The 14489-nt window shown below is 56.4% G+C and overlaps 1 protein-coding gene across 1 annotated transcript; it reads left to right on the forward strand.

The window, feature by feature from the left end:
* Positions 1-10667: 10667 nt before the first annotated feature.
* LOC146358684 (uncharacterized) lies at positions 10668-13207 on the forward strand. The gene is made up of 3 exons (XM_084807378.1): positions 10668-11251; positions 11862-11997; positions 12870-13207. The coding sequence occupies exons 1-3, from the start codon at positions 10841-10843 to the stop codon at positions 13205-13207; spliced, it is 885 nt and encodes a 294-aa protein (XP_084663504.1). The 5' UTR covers positions 10668-10840.
* Positions 13208-14489: the final 1282 nt, after the last annotated feature.

The following is a 14489-nucleotide window of genomic DNA, read 5'->3' on the forward strand; positions in this document are numbered from 1 at the left end:
GTAAAGTAAGATGTGTTAATTCTACCCGCTTTAGGAATAATTCCCTTTCAATCCCACGAGCTGATCTCTGGTGGTATTGTGGTGGCCTAGAGTTGTATGAGGTATTGCCCTCCAATTGGTCCGGAGCTTGTGGGTTAGTTCAGTTGGCAGTCCCCTTTTCAATTGCATACCATCCAGCAGAGAAGACTGGCCAACCCCGGCAGAAACGATCAGTAACCCCTTTTGATGATCAAATATATATTGACTCCATAGGAGTACCAAGGGGAGTGCCAGATGAGTTCAAAGGAAGAAATCAAATTTCTGCAGGATTTGAATCTACCCTGTTTTGGTGGGTGACCATTAACAAAAATGTAGATTGGATCAATTACGTTTATTATAATCAGCAGAGGTTTATAAACTATACTCGAGATGCTGTAAAAGGATTGGCTGAGCAGCTAGATGCCACCAGCCAAATGGCTTGGGAAAATCGGCGTGTTCTTGATATGATGTTAGCAGAAAAAGGAGGGGTTTGTGTCATGCTAGGTGGACGGTGTTGCACCTTCATCCCTAACAACACTGCCCCAGATGGCACGGTAACAAGGGCTTTGCAGGGTCTCACCGCCTTGTCTGAAGAATTAGCCGAGAATTCAGGGATTAACAACCCCGTGACTGACTGGTTGGAGAGATGGTTTGGAAAATGGAAACACCTAGCAGCCTCAATCCTTATTTCGCTTGTAGTGATGATAGGAGTTTTAGTGTTATTTGGTTGTTGCATTATCCCCTGCGCTAGAGGCTTATCCCAGCGGTTAATTGAAACCGCTCTGTCAAAACAGATGCTCTTGCTTTATTGTGCTGATAAAGAAACTCCGTTTTAAATGCTTTAAGACGTGAATAAAGACTTAAAGGAGGGAATTGTTAGAAAAAAGGAGACTCCATAACCATTGGCGTCTCAAGTTACGTAAGAGCCCGAGTGGCGGGAAAACATAGGCGGAGCAAAAAGGGAATCATACTGACGCACTCATGACTAACGGCTTGGTAAGCTGATAGTGACTGTTTATTGGATATTAACTTAGTGAGCCGATGTACTAACTGTTTCATTGGTTACTGGTGAGAACAATAGAAGCGATATGATATAAAGGGCTTTTGCACACGCGTCTCGGGGTCCAGACTGCTCTGCACCCGTTTTGCAAAACGTTCAATAAAATAGTGTTGGATCCACTGCTGCCTGCCTGGCATTCTTTTCTTCTAAACCGAAAGCAAGGACTTTTTATCTAACACAGCTAAGAAGCACCAGGGCTGCTGGAGGGGGGAAACCCTCTTCTCCCGCCCGGAAAGCGCAGCAGGAGCTCGCCATCCCTCCTCTGCAAAACCGTATTATCTGCAAAACCGTATTCTCCCTTATGAACCCGCCCATGTCCTGAGCGCCTCTAGGGAGGCCCTTCTCTCAGTCCCACCATTGGCACAGGCACGTTTGGTGGGAGCCCGGGAGAGGGCCTTCTCAGGAGGGGATTCGGACTTGGGGGGGGGAATAGTTCAAGCCTGCCTGCCGCCCATGCCAGTACCCTGACCTTGACCGGGCCCCTGCAGTTTGCATTCAAACCACCATCCGCACAATTGTACAGCGTCACACGTGTCTAAGGAGTGCGTTCAGCTCAGTGTCTAAGGAGGGGTTGGCTCTGCTGGCTGAAGATGCAGATCTCCCACAGAAAGTGCAGATCTCCCCCGATGGGTTCACAGCCTCCCCGGAGCAGCCAGCACGTGAGGTGGGTCCCCTCTGAGGGGCGGGATGCCTTCGCGTGCATGTGCAGCCATCGCCACGCCTGTGCACTGGGGCCAAGATGCTTCCGCAACCCAACAGGGAGATTCCCCTATCCGAGGGCTCTCTTCCCGGGGTCCCAGTGTCATGGGTGGTGGCGGGAGATCCCGGTACAAGCTCGTTGGAAGAGGGGGCGGGACAGAAACCTCCCTGAACATAATGCCCTTTTCATATTTGAACCAAGGGCCCCATGTTGGCGAGGACAGTATGTCAAGCTGCAAAAGAATGTTGCGCACCGGCATCTCTCAGCAGGACACAGGATACAACCCCCGTTCCTGGAGTCCGGCGGAGATCAAATCCACACGGTCAGTTCTGTCCCTGTCCCTCTCCGAAGTATGCATTCGTTGACAGGGTTTTTATCCCGAATGTTAGGCGATTATCGTTTCCCAAAAGGGCTGCCCTCAAGAACAGGAAGGGAGTGAGGCGTGCCCTGCCCTCAGGCTGACACACGGAAATGACAAGACACACCAGGGTCCTCCTCACTCTGCCCAATGGTAGGGCCAGCTGCACACCCCAGCGGAGACGACTCAGACTGCGCTCTCCCACCCTAACTGGGAAAGGTGCCATCCTAGGCAGGTCGAGACAGAAAACAGGCTGGCTGGGTCATGCTGGCAGTTGTAGGCCTGCTTTCTGCTTAAACATGCATAGGATTGTGCCCTGGGAGGAGGCGGAAAGAATTCCTGCGAGATGAACGCAAGTAGGAGTTGCCTTTGTAATACATCCCAGTGTTTTCCAGGGACGTCAGAGCGGTGCGCGTGAGCAACATGAATGGGGCTCACTGGACGCGCCTGAGGACCCCGTGCTGTAGCTTGGGCTGCGTCAGAGCGCCTTCCGAAGGCTGCCTGGTGTGTTTTCCCAGCTAAGGAGGATTTGGACCCTGCTCTCTCCAATGAAGGTGCGGTGAACAGAAGGGGCATCTATGGGACCGCCGGCCCCTTGAAGACCTGGCCTGCTGAGGAGCAGAGGGCTTTGGAGGAGCCCTGCCTGGCTCGTGGAGCCCTGCCTGGCTCGTGGAGCCCTCGCTGCTCCTGGCCTTGCGTGAGCCCAATGTCTCGTAAGTGCTGCCTTGGCACCCCAGCCAGCTCCAATCACCTGCTCTGCCAGTCCGGAAGCCCGATGATGACCCTGCAGCCTGCTGTTGCACACCGGCTGGGGGGCAAGCTCAGGCCTGCGCCAAATCCAGCTCTCCCGGAGCCCCAGCACGCCCCCCGGGGCTCTCCCGGTGGCCAGGCCCCCTTTTCCCGACCGCCAAGTGCTTCCTGTTCGAGAAAGCTGGCATGCCTCTCCCAAGGCTTCGTTCCTAGCTGTTCTGACACAGCCCAAGCTACAGCTTGACATCTGGGTAACTGGCAGCCCCAGTGCAGGGACTGAACCTGCCAAACTTCAGGCAGTTTGGCCCAGTCGTTTCTGTGCTAGGCACGAGTAAAATGGGCTGTTTTCAGAAACTCAAACCAAAGGGCACAAAGGGATCATCAGAGAAAGTCGGTGTGTAAGAGGTGATTAGGAGGACGTGGCGGTCCCTAATCTCTGGTGCAGTGCCAATGGGGTACACATTCCCTGGGACAACAGTGATGGCAGAGGAGGAGGAGAGGCAGCGACGGGCTTGGGTGCTACACGGGCGCTGGCACAAGGCTGGCACGCAGGCGGGCAGAGGCTGGCGAGGAGGCGGGCAGCAGCAGCAGCAAGCAGGGCCCCGGGCGGCCCTGGGCATGGGGCAGGGAAGCAGGCGGAGAGGGGGACCCCCTTCACCGTTGGGTGGGCACAATCCGCATAGCACCTGAGAGGTCACCCGACTTGCACCTTGCGTGGCAGACCGTCCCCTCCGTTCAAGCCGAAGGCAAGCACCACTCTCCAAGGGCAGCTGCCGTCAGACAGCCATGTTCTGATTGAAAGCAGAAAGCCACCCATGCAAACCGGGCCGGAAGCAAACACAGCAGCCCTGCCGGGCGGGCACACTGAAAATGAGCACATTGACGACTGTTGTCTTGACCGAACACCACCAGCACCTCGCCCACCTCTGCCCCTGCCAAGACCCCGTAGGTGCCTCATAGTGGGCTTGCTTTGCACCACAGGATACAAACAAACTGTGTAGTGCTTTGCCCTTTATATACGATATATTGTATAAAATGTATAGGAAACTTGCAGTGGGTTGCCGGCTATATTGTACGGACTCGTGTGTTGTGCTTTGCACACACACACAGCTCACACACACACACAGGAGCAAAAGAAAATGAGACACAGAAAGAAAAACTCCCTACAAGCTAAGCGGGGTAGTACACTACAAAGCCTAAGAGAAGAGAAAAGGGGCTTGGGGAGGGGGGGCTTATATATAGAGAGAGACAGACAGACAGACAGACAGACAGACAGAGAGACAGAGAGAGAGAGAGAGAGAGAGATGAGAGTTGAAATGGGAAGGGAAGGAATACGGGAATTCAGAAAGGGGGGAGCCAAAGAACAAGGCAAGGACAGCACTTTTTATGTTTTGGGGTTTTTTTAAATACATAATCTAGAAAAGACAGGAAAGGAAGACTAATGGGAATAGTTGAATTGAGAAGTGCTCTAATAGGTCTTACCTTTCATTCTTTTTGTTTGTTCATTTAAGAAGGAAGGGGATATCCCTCTGTCTCCATGGTCTGGATGCGCCCCACCCCGATCCAAGATCGAGCAACACGGAGGGTGTCTCCTTGTCATCCCGTGGAGACGCCTCAGCCGCGGATAGCGTCGTACCCTCTTCATCTGACGTCACGTCCTCTTCTACCAGTCAGGCACCTCCGGTGTGGATGGCTTTGTCCCGTCCTCAGTCCGTGCGGATGTCCCTGGCGTGGGCAGCCTCGCCCCAGAGCAAGCCTGGGGAGCCTCTTTCAGCCCACGAGCCACTTTCCGTTCCGAAGACGCTCCCTGTCCTGTCCTGTCCGGCTCGGCTCAAGGCACCAAAGGTGCCGAAGCCCATGAGGCAGGGTGAGCGCGAGGAAGCAGAGGCGAGGAACGGCAGTCACGTCTTGGCTGCTCAGGTCAAGCTGAGTCGATCAGGCCTGGCCAAGTCTGGCTCGGCTCGGCTGGCCGGGGCCAAGGCAGGGCGCGCTCAGGCAGGGCCTTTCAGACCTTTCAGATCCAGGCCTGCAGTCAGCCCCGCCCCCTCAGGGGAGCCGCTGGCTTCTGAAAGGGCCGTTGCCCAATTCTGTCCCTGCTGCCTCCTGCTGTGTAGCGTCACGGATCTGCCACGGAAGGTTGGTGGCACAGTTCTCAGTGTGCTGAAGATGGCTGCTGAGAGAGGGACTAGTCCCCCGACACACACACACACACGCACGCATACGCAAAAGCTGCCGTGTCTCGGAGCTGCAAGCCCCAGGCAGTGAGGTGTGTTGCACAGAAGGTCAGTAGGATGACAAAGAATTAAATACATAATAAGCTAGCTGGTACCAATAGGGCCGATCCAAACTGAGTTCCACTATGGACCTTAGGTACTTCTTTTCAAGAAGTAATTGGCAAAGCGGTTTGGATAATGACCAATGAGAGAAGGCCGAATTATGACTCCTCACCAGAGATGAAAAGGTTTCTGTGAGAGAGGAATGTAATGATCTCGCTTATCAGTTAAGGAGAAAAACATATTGTGAGGTATACACATTAAATCTGGTACATAGATGTCTACAGAAAATAACGACTTAGGTTTAATTAGAAAATTTTGAGTAGGAAAAAAGTGCGACTGTCGGCTCGTAGGATCCCAGGGCTTTAGTGAACATTCACGTGGGGGGCGGGGGGCGGGAGGGGCGTTGCCATGGGTAGAAGCATTCGCCGGGGGAGTTTCTGCTTTGCAGCTCTCTGGTTTGTCCCTCCTAGGGCCCTGTAGAGTCCTGCTGGCTCAGGCCCAAGCATGGCAGCCAGGCTGGTGAAAGCCCTCCTGAAGAAAGCCTCCTTAGAGAACTGCAGCCTTCCTGTGTCCAGGGTACCGCGTGTGCCTCATAGCAGGCCCCGTTCGGGCGTCTGGCTGCAGCGCTCTGAGCCCGCTACCCTTCCCGAGCGCTCTGCTCCACGGCGGCGTTGCTCGCGAAGGCTCCCATCAAGCCCCACCTCCGCCACTGCTCCCCCTCCCCTCAAAGGCCACAGACGGACCCCCGTGGCAGGGAAGGGGGAGCAGTGGGCGCTGGGCCCTCCAGAGCCCCACCGGGGATGTCTTCCTGCCCCGCCTCCGCTGCTGCTCCCAGAGGCCCGGAGATCCGACGATGGGGGTAGCGTGCGCCTTCCGCCAGGGAGGGGCCCTTCGAGGGCAGCCCGCCGGGCAGCAGGGGAGACGAGGGGCCGGACTGAGTTCGGCACTGAGGGAGGCGAAGCCGTGAGGGCCTGTTGGACTGGTCGGCGCGTCGGAATCGTGAGAAGGGGCACGTGTCGTCTTCGTGATTCACACTTCACTGCTCTGCGGGAGGAGGATTCGGAGAGACTGTCTCTTGGCATGTTAGGACTGTGAAAAATAACGTCTGCCAAGGTGGACTATATGAAGTTCCTACTGAGATGAGATGTCAGATGTTTTGAACCTAATAGATACACGTGTGTGCGTGTTTCTGTGTTATGAGGGAGAACATTAGGGAGAGCAGTGAGAGGTCTATTGGGGCTGCGCTGAGATGCACTGATTCTCGGAGCGGTGGGCAAAGTGACAGGAAATGTGCCATCCTGTGGAGCGTGACGAGGACAGCAATTGTATTTCAAAACGGACGTGACATGAGCAGATCCAGCACATGAGCAAATCCGGCCTGAATCGAAAGCACACGCAGATGTGAAGGAAAAGGCTTGGCGTGGGTTCAAGGCCACACCAAGGACCGCGCCACTGAAGAGCAGCAGTGCCCAGGGCTGCTCCGTTGCTAAGGTCATGGTGACAGGCCCTCCTCTGTGATGCGCGACACAGCTGGTTCAGGGGGCAGATGGGCAGAAGTGCTCAGCGAGAGAAGGAGCTGAACGCTTCTCTCTCGCGTTTTCTTAGCAGTTTCTGCATTCCGTTGTTATTGAGGGAGAGGAGAGGGAGGGAAAGGATGTGAGTAGAACGTCTCAACCTGTTCTGCGTTGGGGCCTGAGGGGGTCCCTTCCTCCCCAGCCCAGGCAGGGTTCCCTTTAAAAGGTGACACTCTGGGCTGCTTGAAAATTCCCAGGAAGGAACACATCCAGAGCCTCAAAAGAGAAATGGCTTCTGCACAGTCCAGGCACTGAGGTTAGGCTGAGGAGAACCCTGCAAGACACTCTTCTCATCTTCTCCTAGGCTGTCAAAGCTGCGGAGCATCTTTCCGAAAAGGAAAGCCACCGTAAAAGCGGAAGGCGCTTCAGGGGGCCACCAAAGGTGCTGCTGCCTGCGCAAGTTCTTTTCCCGAAACAAGATCTTCCCTCTTCCGGGAGAGGTGAAATGGTACCACCTCTGCAGGGAAAAAACCTCTGCCCCCGTGGAGGAGAAGGCAGTTGTGGGGAAAGTTCAGCGTCAGCAGTGTCCCAGGGGAGATGCCCTTCCGGCATCTGCGCACCAGGAAGAGGCGAGGAGCAGGACCACCTCTCCTCAGAGAGTCTCCACATGGGAACTCATTGGGGACCTGGGAAATCAGAATGGGGAGACATCCAGATACCGCTGTGCAGGTGAGGAGATGCCCAGGTTGGAGGAGGAGGTCCGGGAATCGTCCTCATCTCACGCCGATCTCCGAGGGGAGGGGGAGAGTGCCAGGGGTTCGGTGGCCAAAATGGCATCGCGCATGCGCGGAAGGGAGTTCCCAGGCTGGGGGGAATTCTGTGGCTTGCAGAAGTCCAAAAGCAAGTCTGTAGGGAGAAAACCCTGAGGGACTCCAGTCAGTGTTGGGGAGAAGTGGAAAACCCAGGGTAGAGGACATGGAATTGTGTGGGTGGAATCCTGAATGCACTCCATGATTTGGGGGCTTCTTTGGTGAGCAAACAAGTGAAACAGGGCCATGCGCCAAGAAGGGACCCATTTCTACGTTTGGGGACTCCCTGGATGCCAGTCAGCTTGTAAACTAAGAGAGACTCGCCCTATCCCGTGGTCCCACCCACCTAGCCTCTCTTGATGGTGGGACACACACAAGGCCATCGAAAAGGAAGGAGGAGGTGGCCCCAAGCTCTTCAGGGCTTTGTACGTTCGCCCCACACCATGCGCTGCATGCAGAGAGAGACGGGCAGCCAGCGCAGTGCAACACAGCCAAGAGAGCCATTGAGAAGACCCCGGGTTTGTCTCTGAGAAGGAAGGGGATATTCCTCTCCCAACATGGTCTGTGTGCCTCCCCACCTCCAGACTCAAGATCCAGCTCGGAGGCCTCCACCTGTTCACGGCACTCAGATGCATCGGGCGTGGACCAATCTGAGGACCCCACCAGCATCATACGACGCTACATGGACGGAGAGAAGGTAAAAGAACAACAGCCACCCTCAGCACAGACGCTTCCCTCACATCTTGCTTCTACATTAGGGGCCTTCAGAGTTGCTGAGCCATTGCTTTTCACCATCAGAGGCAAATTAGTGAAATTAAGACAGGGCCAATGATCACACCATGGTACTCCCCATAAAAATCCAGCAAGGCCTGTCCCCACGGATAAAAGCCTACTCGCTGTTTACTCAGTAGGAACTCCCATTCAGCAACGGCCTCTTGACTTCTTTCTGTTTTTAAAAGTGGCCTCTGCTGGGTGGCTTCTGACGCTTCAATTACGTGCTTCCCGGTCACTCGTGTGTCCCAGAAGTGAAGTAATTGTTTAATTAATGCTTGTCTATTTGCAGCCAATGGAATCCCTCCTTCACTGTTTTTTCTGTATAATCACAATTGTGAATTCTGAGAATAAAAACAGAAAAATAATACTGAACATCTGCTTTGACTGCAAAGAGAAAACTGGTAATAAAAGCCGCATGTTGCAGGGAACATAAGCTGAGAAGGGAACATAAACAAGAGAGCTTCGGCTATTGGGCGGTACAGAAATGAAATAAATAAATGAATAAATAAATGACCATTTTAGAGGTATAAGAGTGAACAGGAGAGAAGTGAACTGAAGGGGCACCTGCTGAGAAACTTTAAAAGGAAGGGGCAAATAAGAAAACGGACGACATGCCTTCTTTCACTGGTTGGCTGTGACGTCTGGATTCCCCGTCAAAACCAGAGCGGACGAACGATGCCCAATCCAGGCTAAATGGCTAGTGGGAAAGCCAACCAGAGCGAGCAGGAAATGGATCCACATCCAAACAAGCAAGAAGCAACGAAACAAGAGGGATAAGTAAAGGGGGGCAGCTGAATCCTGTCCAAACAGCCTGGCACTGTAACTCCACCTGCACAGGCTGCAGTGAGTGACGTCCTCAGCCATACTGGATATGATTCCTCCTCACTAGTTCGCTTCTCCCTGTTACTTATGGCCCCTTCTGGGGGAGGCAGCCAGAGATCCCAGGGCGCTTCCCCCCCGACCGACAGCCCGACTCCCTTGCAATTTCCAGGGGAAGCAGGATGCGAGGTTCCTCGCCGCCATCTGCAGGGCCTGCGAGGACGACCTCCTGCACCGGATCCGCCCGCTCACCAAGGCGGAGCTGGCGGAGGCGATAGTGGTGAGTGGATGCAACCCCAGGAGGCCCGTGGAGCGGCCCCTTCCCCTCGCGTTTGCCCGCGTGCCGCGTGCTTTTAAGGCGGCTGGCGCTTCACGGCTTCTCAGCGGCTGAGCGGAGGGTGGGAAACCCGGGGTAGGGTCCGGGGGTGGTTCTGTGCTGTGGGTGTGCAAGAAAGGAGGACTCTGCAGCCCTGGGGACGGGATCGCCAAATGCACCTGCACACGCCCACGATGGGATGGAGTTGCCATCCCCGTTCCCAGGGAGAGGAGAAGGGCTCAGAAGTGAGCGGGAGCTCAGGCCGCGCCCGTTCGATGGTGAGCTTGGGAGGGAAGCGTCGGACGGGGGCTGCGGCGGCCCTCCGGGGTCCACGGGCATCGGCCCTCACCTGCCTTGCCCCTTGGGCTCCCCTAGGAGGTGATGGAGAGGCTTCCAACGACACCAGCGCCCACGTCGGTCCTGACTGGCGCCATGGACGCCGTCCACAAATTGAGGTGCGTTTGGGGGGCAGGGCACGATATTTCTTCCCGGCGATCCGGGATCGGGAGGTGCAATGATACATAAGCAGCAGGAAAGCTCAGATTTTCAGGAAAGCCAACGAAACACGACAGGAAACAAAATGGGGAAAACAGAAAGGAGAAAGGCACTGGGCGGGGGGTCAGAACAGCGGATCCCTGACGATAAAGAAGAGGTTGTCCCCACAGCCTTCAGCGCTATGAAAGAAGGGAAAAGGATGTGAGCAATGACCTGGGAGGACTCAGGAGGAACTTTGACTCCCCTCCCGAGTGCCCACACGTCTGGGGGGCATTTGCCTGATGTTCCCTTGGGAAAGACGGCCTCTGAGCCTGAGGGTCCAGCCCTCTCCCCCGCCAGCCTGCGTGGGGCATTCCCTCGCTCCTGGCATACGCTCTTCTCGGTGCCCGGGGCATGAGGGCTGGTTCTTCTCCAGGCCAAGGGGGGCCTCCCTGCGGGGGGGTTGCATGGTCAAGGCAGCCGATCGGGGGTACATCACTTAACTTGTGATGGGGACCCCCTGGATGACGCCCCTCCCTGGGGGCAGCATCCCAGACTTCCCTCTCCACCCTGGCAGCAAAATCAAGCCTCCCCTTGAAGAAGAGCTGGAGTCCTGCGTCCTGCGCCTCAGCCTGCACGAGGTGCTCAGCATGGACGTCGGGAGCCACAGCGTCGCCCAGCAGGTAGATCCCTTCCAGCTCGGTGCAGAGGCGCCTCCAGAGCCCGCGGGACTTGCGGCCTGGCCTGAGCGGGCACTTCCTGGCCTGGGGGCGGTGGGCAGGCCCGCGCAAGCGGGGAGAGGGAAGGGGAGGCTCCTGGCAGAGTGCAGCAGCTCGGCCTCCGTGTCCGGCATCCACACAGCCACCTCCGCAGGGAGTCTGGCTGGCCTGTCCCAGGAGCGTCCGGCACGCCTGACGCGGCTTCCCTTTTGCCCAGGCGCTGTGCAGGGCCTCCTCAGCAGCCCTCGACGCCATGCTGAGGGCGCTGCTGGCGGGGGACCCGACGCCTCGGCATCTGTCCAGGATCCTCCACGTGAGTGCGTGGAAGCAGGGCCCCGCCCTGCCGGCCTCCGGGCGTGGGGGGCCAGGAGCAGCCTGCCCGGCTGGATGGCAGCACCCCTGGGGGCAGCAGCCGTCGCCCACCAAGAGCAGAGCTGCGGGGGGCTCCTTGGAGGGCAGACGGGTCCGTCCCCTCGGCCGAGGAGCAGGATCGCCGGGGGCCACGCTCAGGGGGGCGGTGCGCAGTGCCACGTTTCCAAGGTGCCGCTTCCCCTTGCAGCACGTCCACTTCTGGCTCCCCTCCAAGGCCTCCGTGGAGAGAGTCCGGGCCGCCAGGTGCAGCGCCGCCCTGCTGCGCTCTGCTGTGGGCATGCCGGAGCTGGATGTGAGTCGGCCACAAGCTGGTGGGGTTGGCTCCGGAGGGCTGCAGGGCTCCGGCCGGGGGGCGGGCCCAGGCTGCCACTGCTCGTTCCCAGCCTCTGGGGCTCCAGTGCGGCACCAACCTGCCCGCAGACACGTTTTGCTGCGCTATCCCTTGCCGGACGGCTGCCACGCTGCCACACAGAGTGCTGCCCTTCAGCGCCATGTTTGGGTCCCACAGAGGACTGTTCTGTTTCGGAGCTCGGACCCCGCCTCTGCCTCGTGGTCAGGTTCATGCTGCTTTTCTTCTAGTCAACCCAGTTTGCTGCTGGGGAACATGTGCTTTGGGATCAGCCGTGCCACCGTGGTAGCTGTGTTCAGAGTGGGGAAGCCAGATGTTCCCCCTGACCACAACAGGCGGAGAACCCGGCTTTCGGCATACGGTGGGCTGTTTACGCATCACCTGTTTTGGTCATGGTCTCTACGGATTTTTTGGAAGGCTCTGATATGTTTTGGAAGTTTCCACAGACATGGTGTGGAACTATTTTGTATTTGGAGTGGGAATGGATCAGAGTACAGGGGGCCCCTGAGGCGCTCCGTGGAGGTGACAGTCCCCTTGTTCTCTTTCCCTGCAGAACACCAGTGAAATCCCGCACGTGGGGCGCCATGTTGCGGAGCTCTCCATATGCATCACGGACCCCAAGGCGCTGACTAGTCGGCATGCCAGGGAGGGCCTTTTCCGGCTCTACCAGTTACTCCTGCGCCAGCAAGGTACGTCTGTGGGAGCAGACGCAAGAGGAGCTCTTTGCCGCAGCCAGGGCCGGCCAATCCGCTGCCCTATTTTTCACATCCTGCAGCTTCCAAACTGTCTTGGAGGGGAGCCCCACATACAGCATGTTGCAGTAATCTAACTCACTGTTGCATAGACGACTGAAGCCAGGTTATCCCTGTCCAGATAGGGGCATGTCTGGACCACGAGCCAAAGCTGGTAGAAGGCGCTCCGTACCACTGAGGCCACCTGAGCCTCAACTGCAGTGGTGGCTGCGGGAGAACCCCAAGCTATGAACTCCCCCGCTACATGGCAATTGGCAACCAACCTGTGCCCTCAGGGGGAGAACAAATCATCTGCCGGCCTTCCATCACACTCAGAACGTGCTGCATGAGGCGGCCGCCTTGCTCTGCCTGATGGGAGGGCCGGCCCTGCCCTTCCTCCAGTAGCCCCACCTTTTGAAATGGCCCCTGTTGCACGGAGTTGCATGCCTGGCTGATGACCGTGGAACTCATGAGTTTGCTTCAGGTGTAGGAACTGACGTGGTCTGCAAAGGGCTGTCGCAGCAGCTACCGATAGAATAGAGATGTTTGCACTCAGCAGAGAAAATCAGAGCAAACTTTGCGGGTAGCGTGGAGGGTCCTGAGGCCTAGGGCCCACACTGCAGGGCACTTATGTTTTGCGTCTTCCTTTGTTGCTTTCCGGTTAGTTGTATGTTCTGATGTGATATTGCTTTTGTCATGGCCTCTGCCTCATGCAATACTTGTGTGGCACGTAGGCCTGCCCCAGGACCACTCACAGGGCTAGGAAAGAAGCCTGCAAGCGCATTTGAGGTTCCCTGCTGAGAGGCTGACGTGAGCCTTGCTTTCTTTAGTCTTGCCTACGATTAGACCGCAGAGGCCTCCGGGAAATGCTCTTAGAGGGAAATCTGGAGGGGGCCCTGGCAGCCCCCTGAAAGAGGAGCAGTGGGCCGCTTGGGGTCCTCTGGGACTGGAAGCTGCAACATCTGGTGTCTCCCTCTCAGGAGTACGCGGGAGCGTTGCCAGAGACCTGTGGTGCAGGGAATACCAACTGGAGCAGAAGGTGCTCTCTTATCGCAACACCCTGAGAGTTGGAGAGGTAAGCATGTCCCTCGGTGGCACCCTGGGGTGCCAGACGCCCCACTGCCCACCAAATTTCTCCAGTAGATTTCCTGCTCCAGGAGAGAAGTGAGGGATGGAACGGAGAGGCATTTCTTTCCATTTGGGAAGCATTCACTTTAGAAGTGTTTGCACAGTCTTGTGATCAGGTCTGCGGGGAGAGGTAACTGCAGTGCAAGGCAGGTTGTGCAAACGCCACTTTCCGCTACTTAAGCAGCGTGGCAGCTTGTGGTGGTGATGATCTCAATTGCCACGCTTGACGTCGTATTATCAGTGTGCATGCCCTTCACAGAGTAATAGGGGCAGAAGGGACAGGTCCCTGCCCCAAGGGACTTACGCTCTGAATTGTGCCAGCACAAGACGGAAGGGAGAGATGGAAGGGAGAGGAGGAATGGGAGAAGCGGGAATGATGGGAGGAACGTCTGCCGGCCCGCTTACGCAGCATTATTTTGTTGGGGAAGAGGACTCCGAGAGGATTCTTGTCGGTTCATTCTTAGGTGTTTGGGGAGCTCTTCAACGAGCACCAAAGGAGGTCCTTCCTGCAAACAGCTTTGCTGGCCATTTACGACCCCCTCCTAAGAGTGAGCGAAGCTGGCATCCTCCTCACTTATTCCCTTCTCGGGAATGGCCCAGAACTAATGGCGAAGGAGGTGAGCTACCGGGTCACCCTTGCCAGGGCGGGGAGGGGTTGTACTTTGAAGCGTCCTCCTTTTCTGGGATTTAAAAAAAAGGCTTCTGATGTTTGCGGGATTTTTTCACCCATCCAGGCAAAGGAAGTGCAAGAAAAAGTCTGGCACCAGCTGCACAAATTTCGGATCTGCGGAGAATTGCCTATCACGGTCCAAAGCCTCTCCGCTCGCAAAGGTGATCCCTGTTGCCGAGTGATTGTGTTGCAATTGTTCTGAAAACCTTTTGCAAGTTCATGCGTCTGATTCCTGACCCCACCCTCATCTGCAGCACATCTGGGAAACCTGGGAACCATGGGAGATACGTTCTCAGGGTTGGCAGCCTTGTTGGGCACCCCGTGGACGTGTGGCAGCATCCGGGGGGCACAGACCCTGCTGCAGCCCTCCCAACCCCCTTCTCATCCTTCTTCGAGGGCCTAGGCATCCAGCCTGGACAATCCAATACTGAGCTCGAAGGAATTTTCTGAACGCCTCTCTGGGAAATCAGTCCACCGGCTGTGCAGAACTGTTTCCAGAGATGCTTTGGGGTGGATGACCCATCCCTGATGGGTTTCTGGGCCAGTTGCCTGCTTCCTAGCTGCACTGTTTGCATTCTGTAGCTGTTTTCTGTCCCTGGGTTATACTGGACGAAATGAAAGCCATGCCGTATTGCAGACACAGCTCTTCCTA

The sequence above is a fragment of the Heloderma suspectum genome, chromosome 1 (genome assembly GCF_057233095.1).
Source record: "Heloderma suspectum isolate Gila_16-S chromosome 1, 16-S_ref, whole genome shotgun sequence".
Lineage (NCBI taxonomy): Eukaryota > Metazoa > Chordata > Lepidosauria > Squamata > Helodermatidae > Heloderma > Heloderma suspectum.

Bases quoted from the DNA above. Each gene is read 5' to 3' on its own strand.
- LOC146358684 (XM_084807378.1), top strand. From the start codon at position 10,841: ATGCTGAGGGCGCTGCTGGCGGGGGACCCGACGCCTCGGCATCTGTCC. The intron at 11,252-11,861 runs GTGAGTCGGCCA...CTTTCCCTGCAG, and splicing joins TGGGCATGCCGGAGCTGGAT to AACACCAGTGAAATCCCGCA. The intron at 11,998-12,869 runs GTACGTCTGTGG...TGCTTTCTTTAG, and splicing joins GTTACTCCTGCGCCAGCAAG to TCTTGCCTACGATTAGACCG.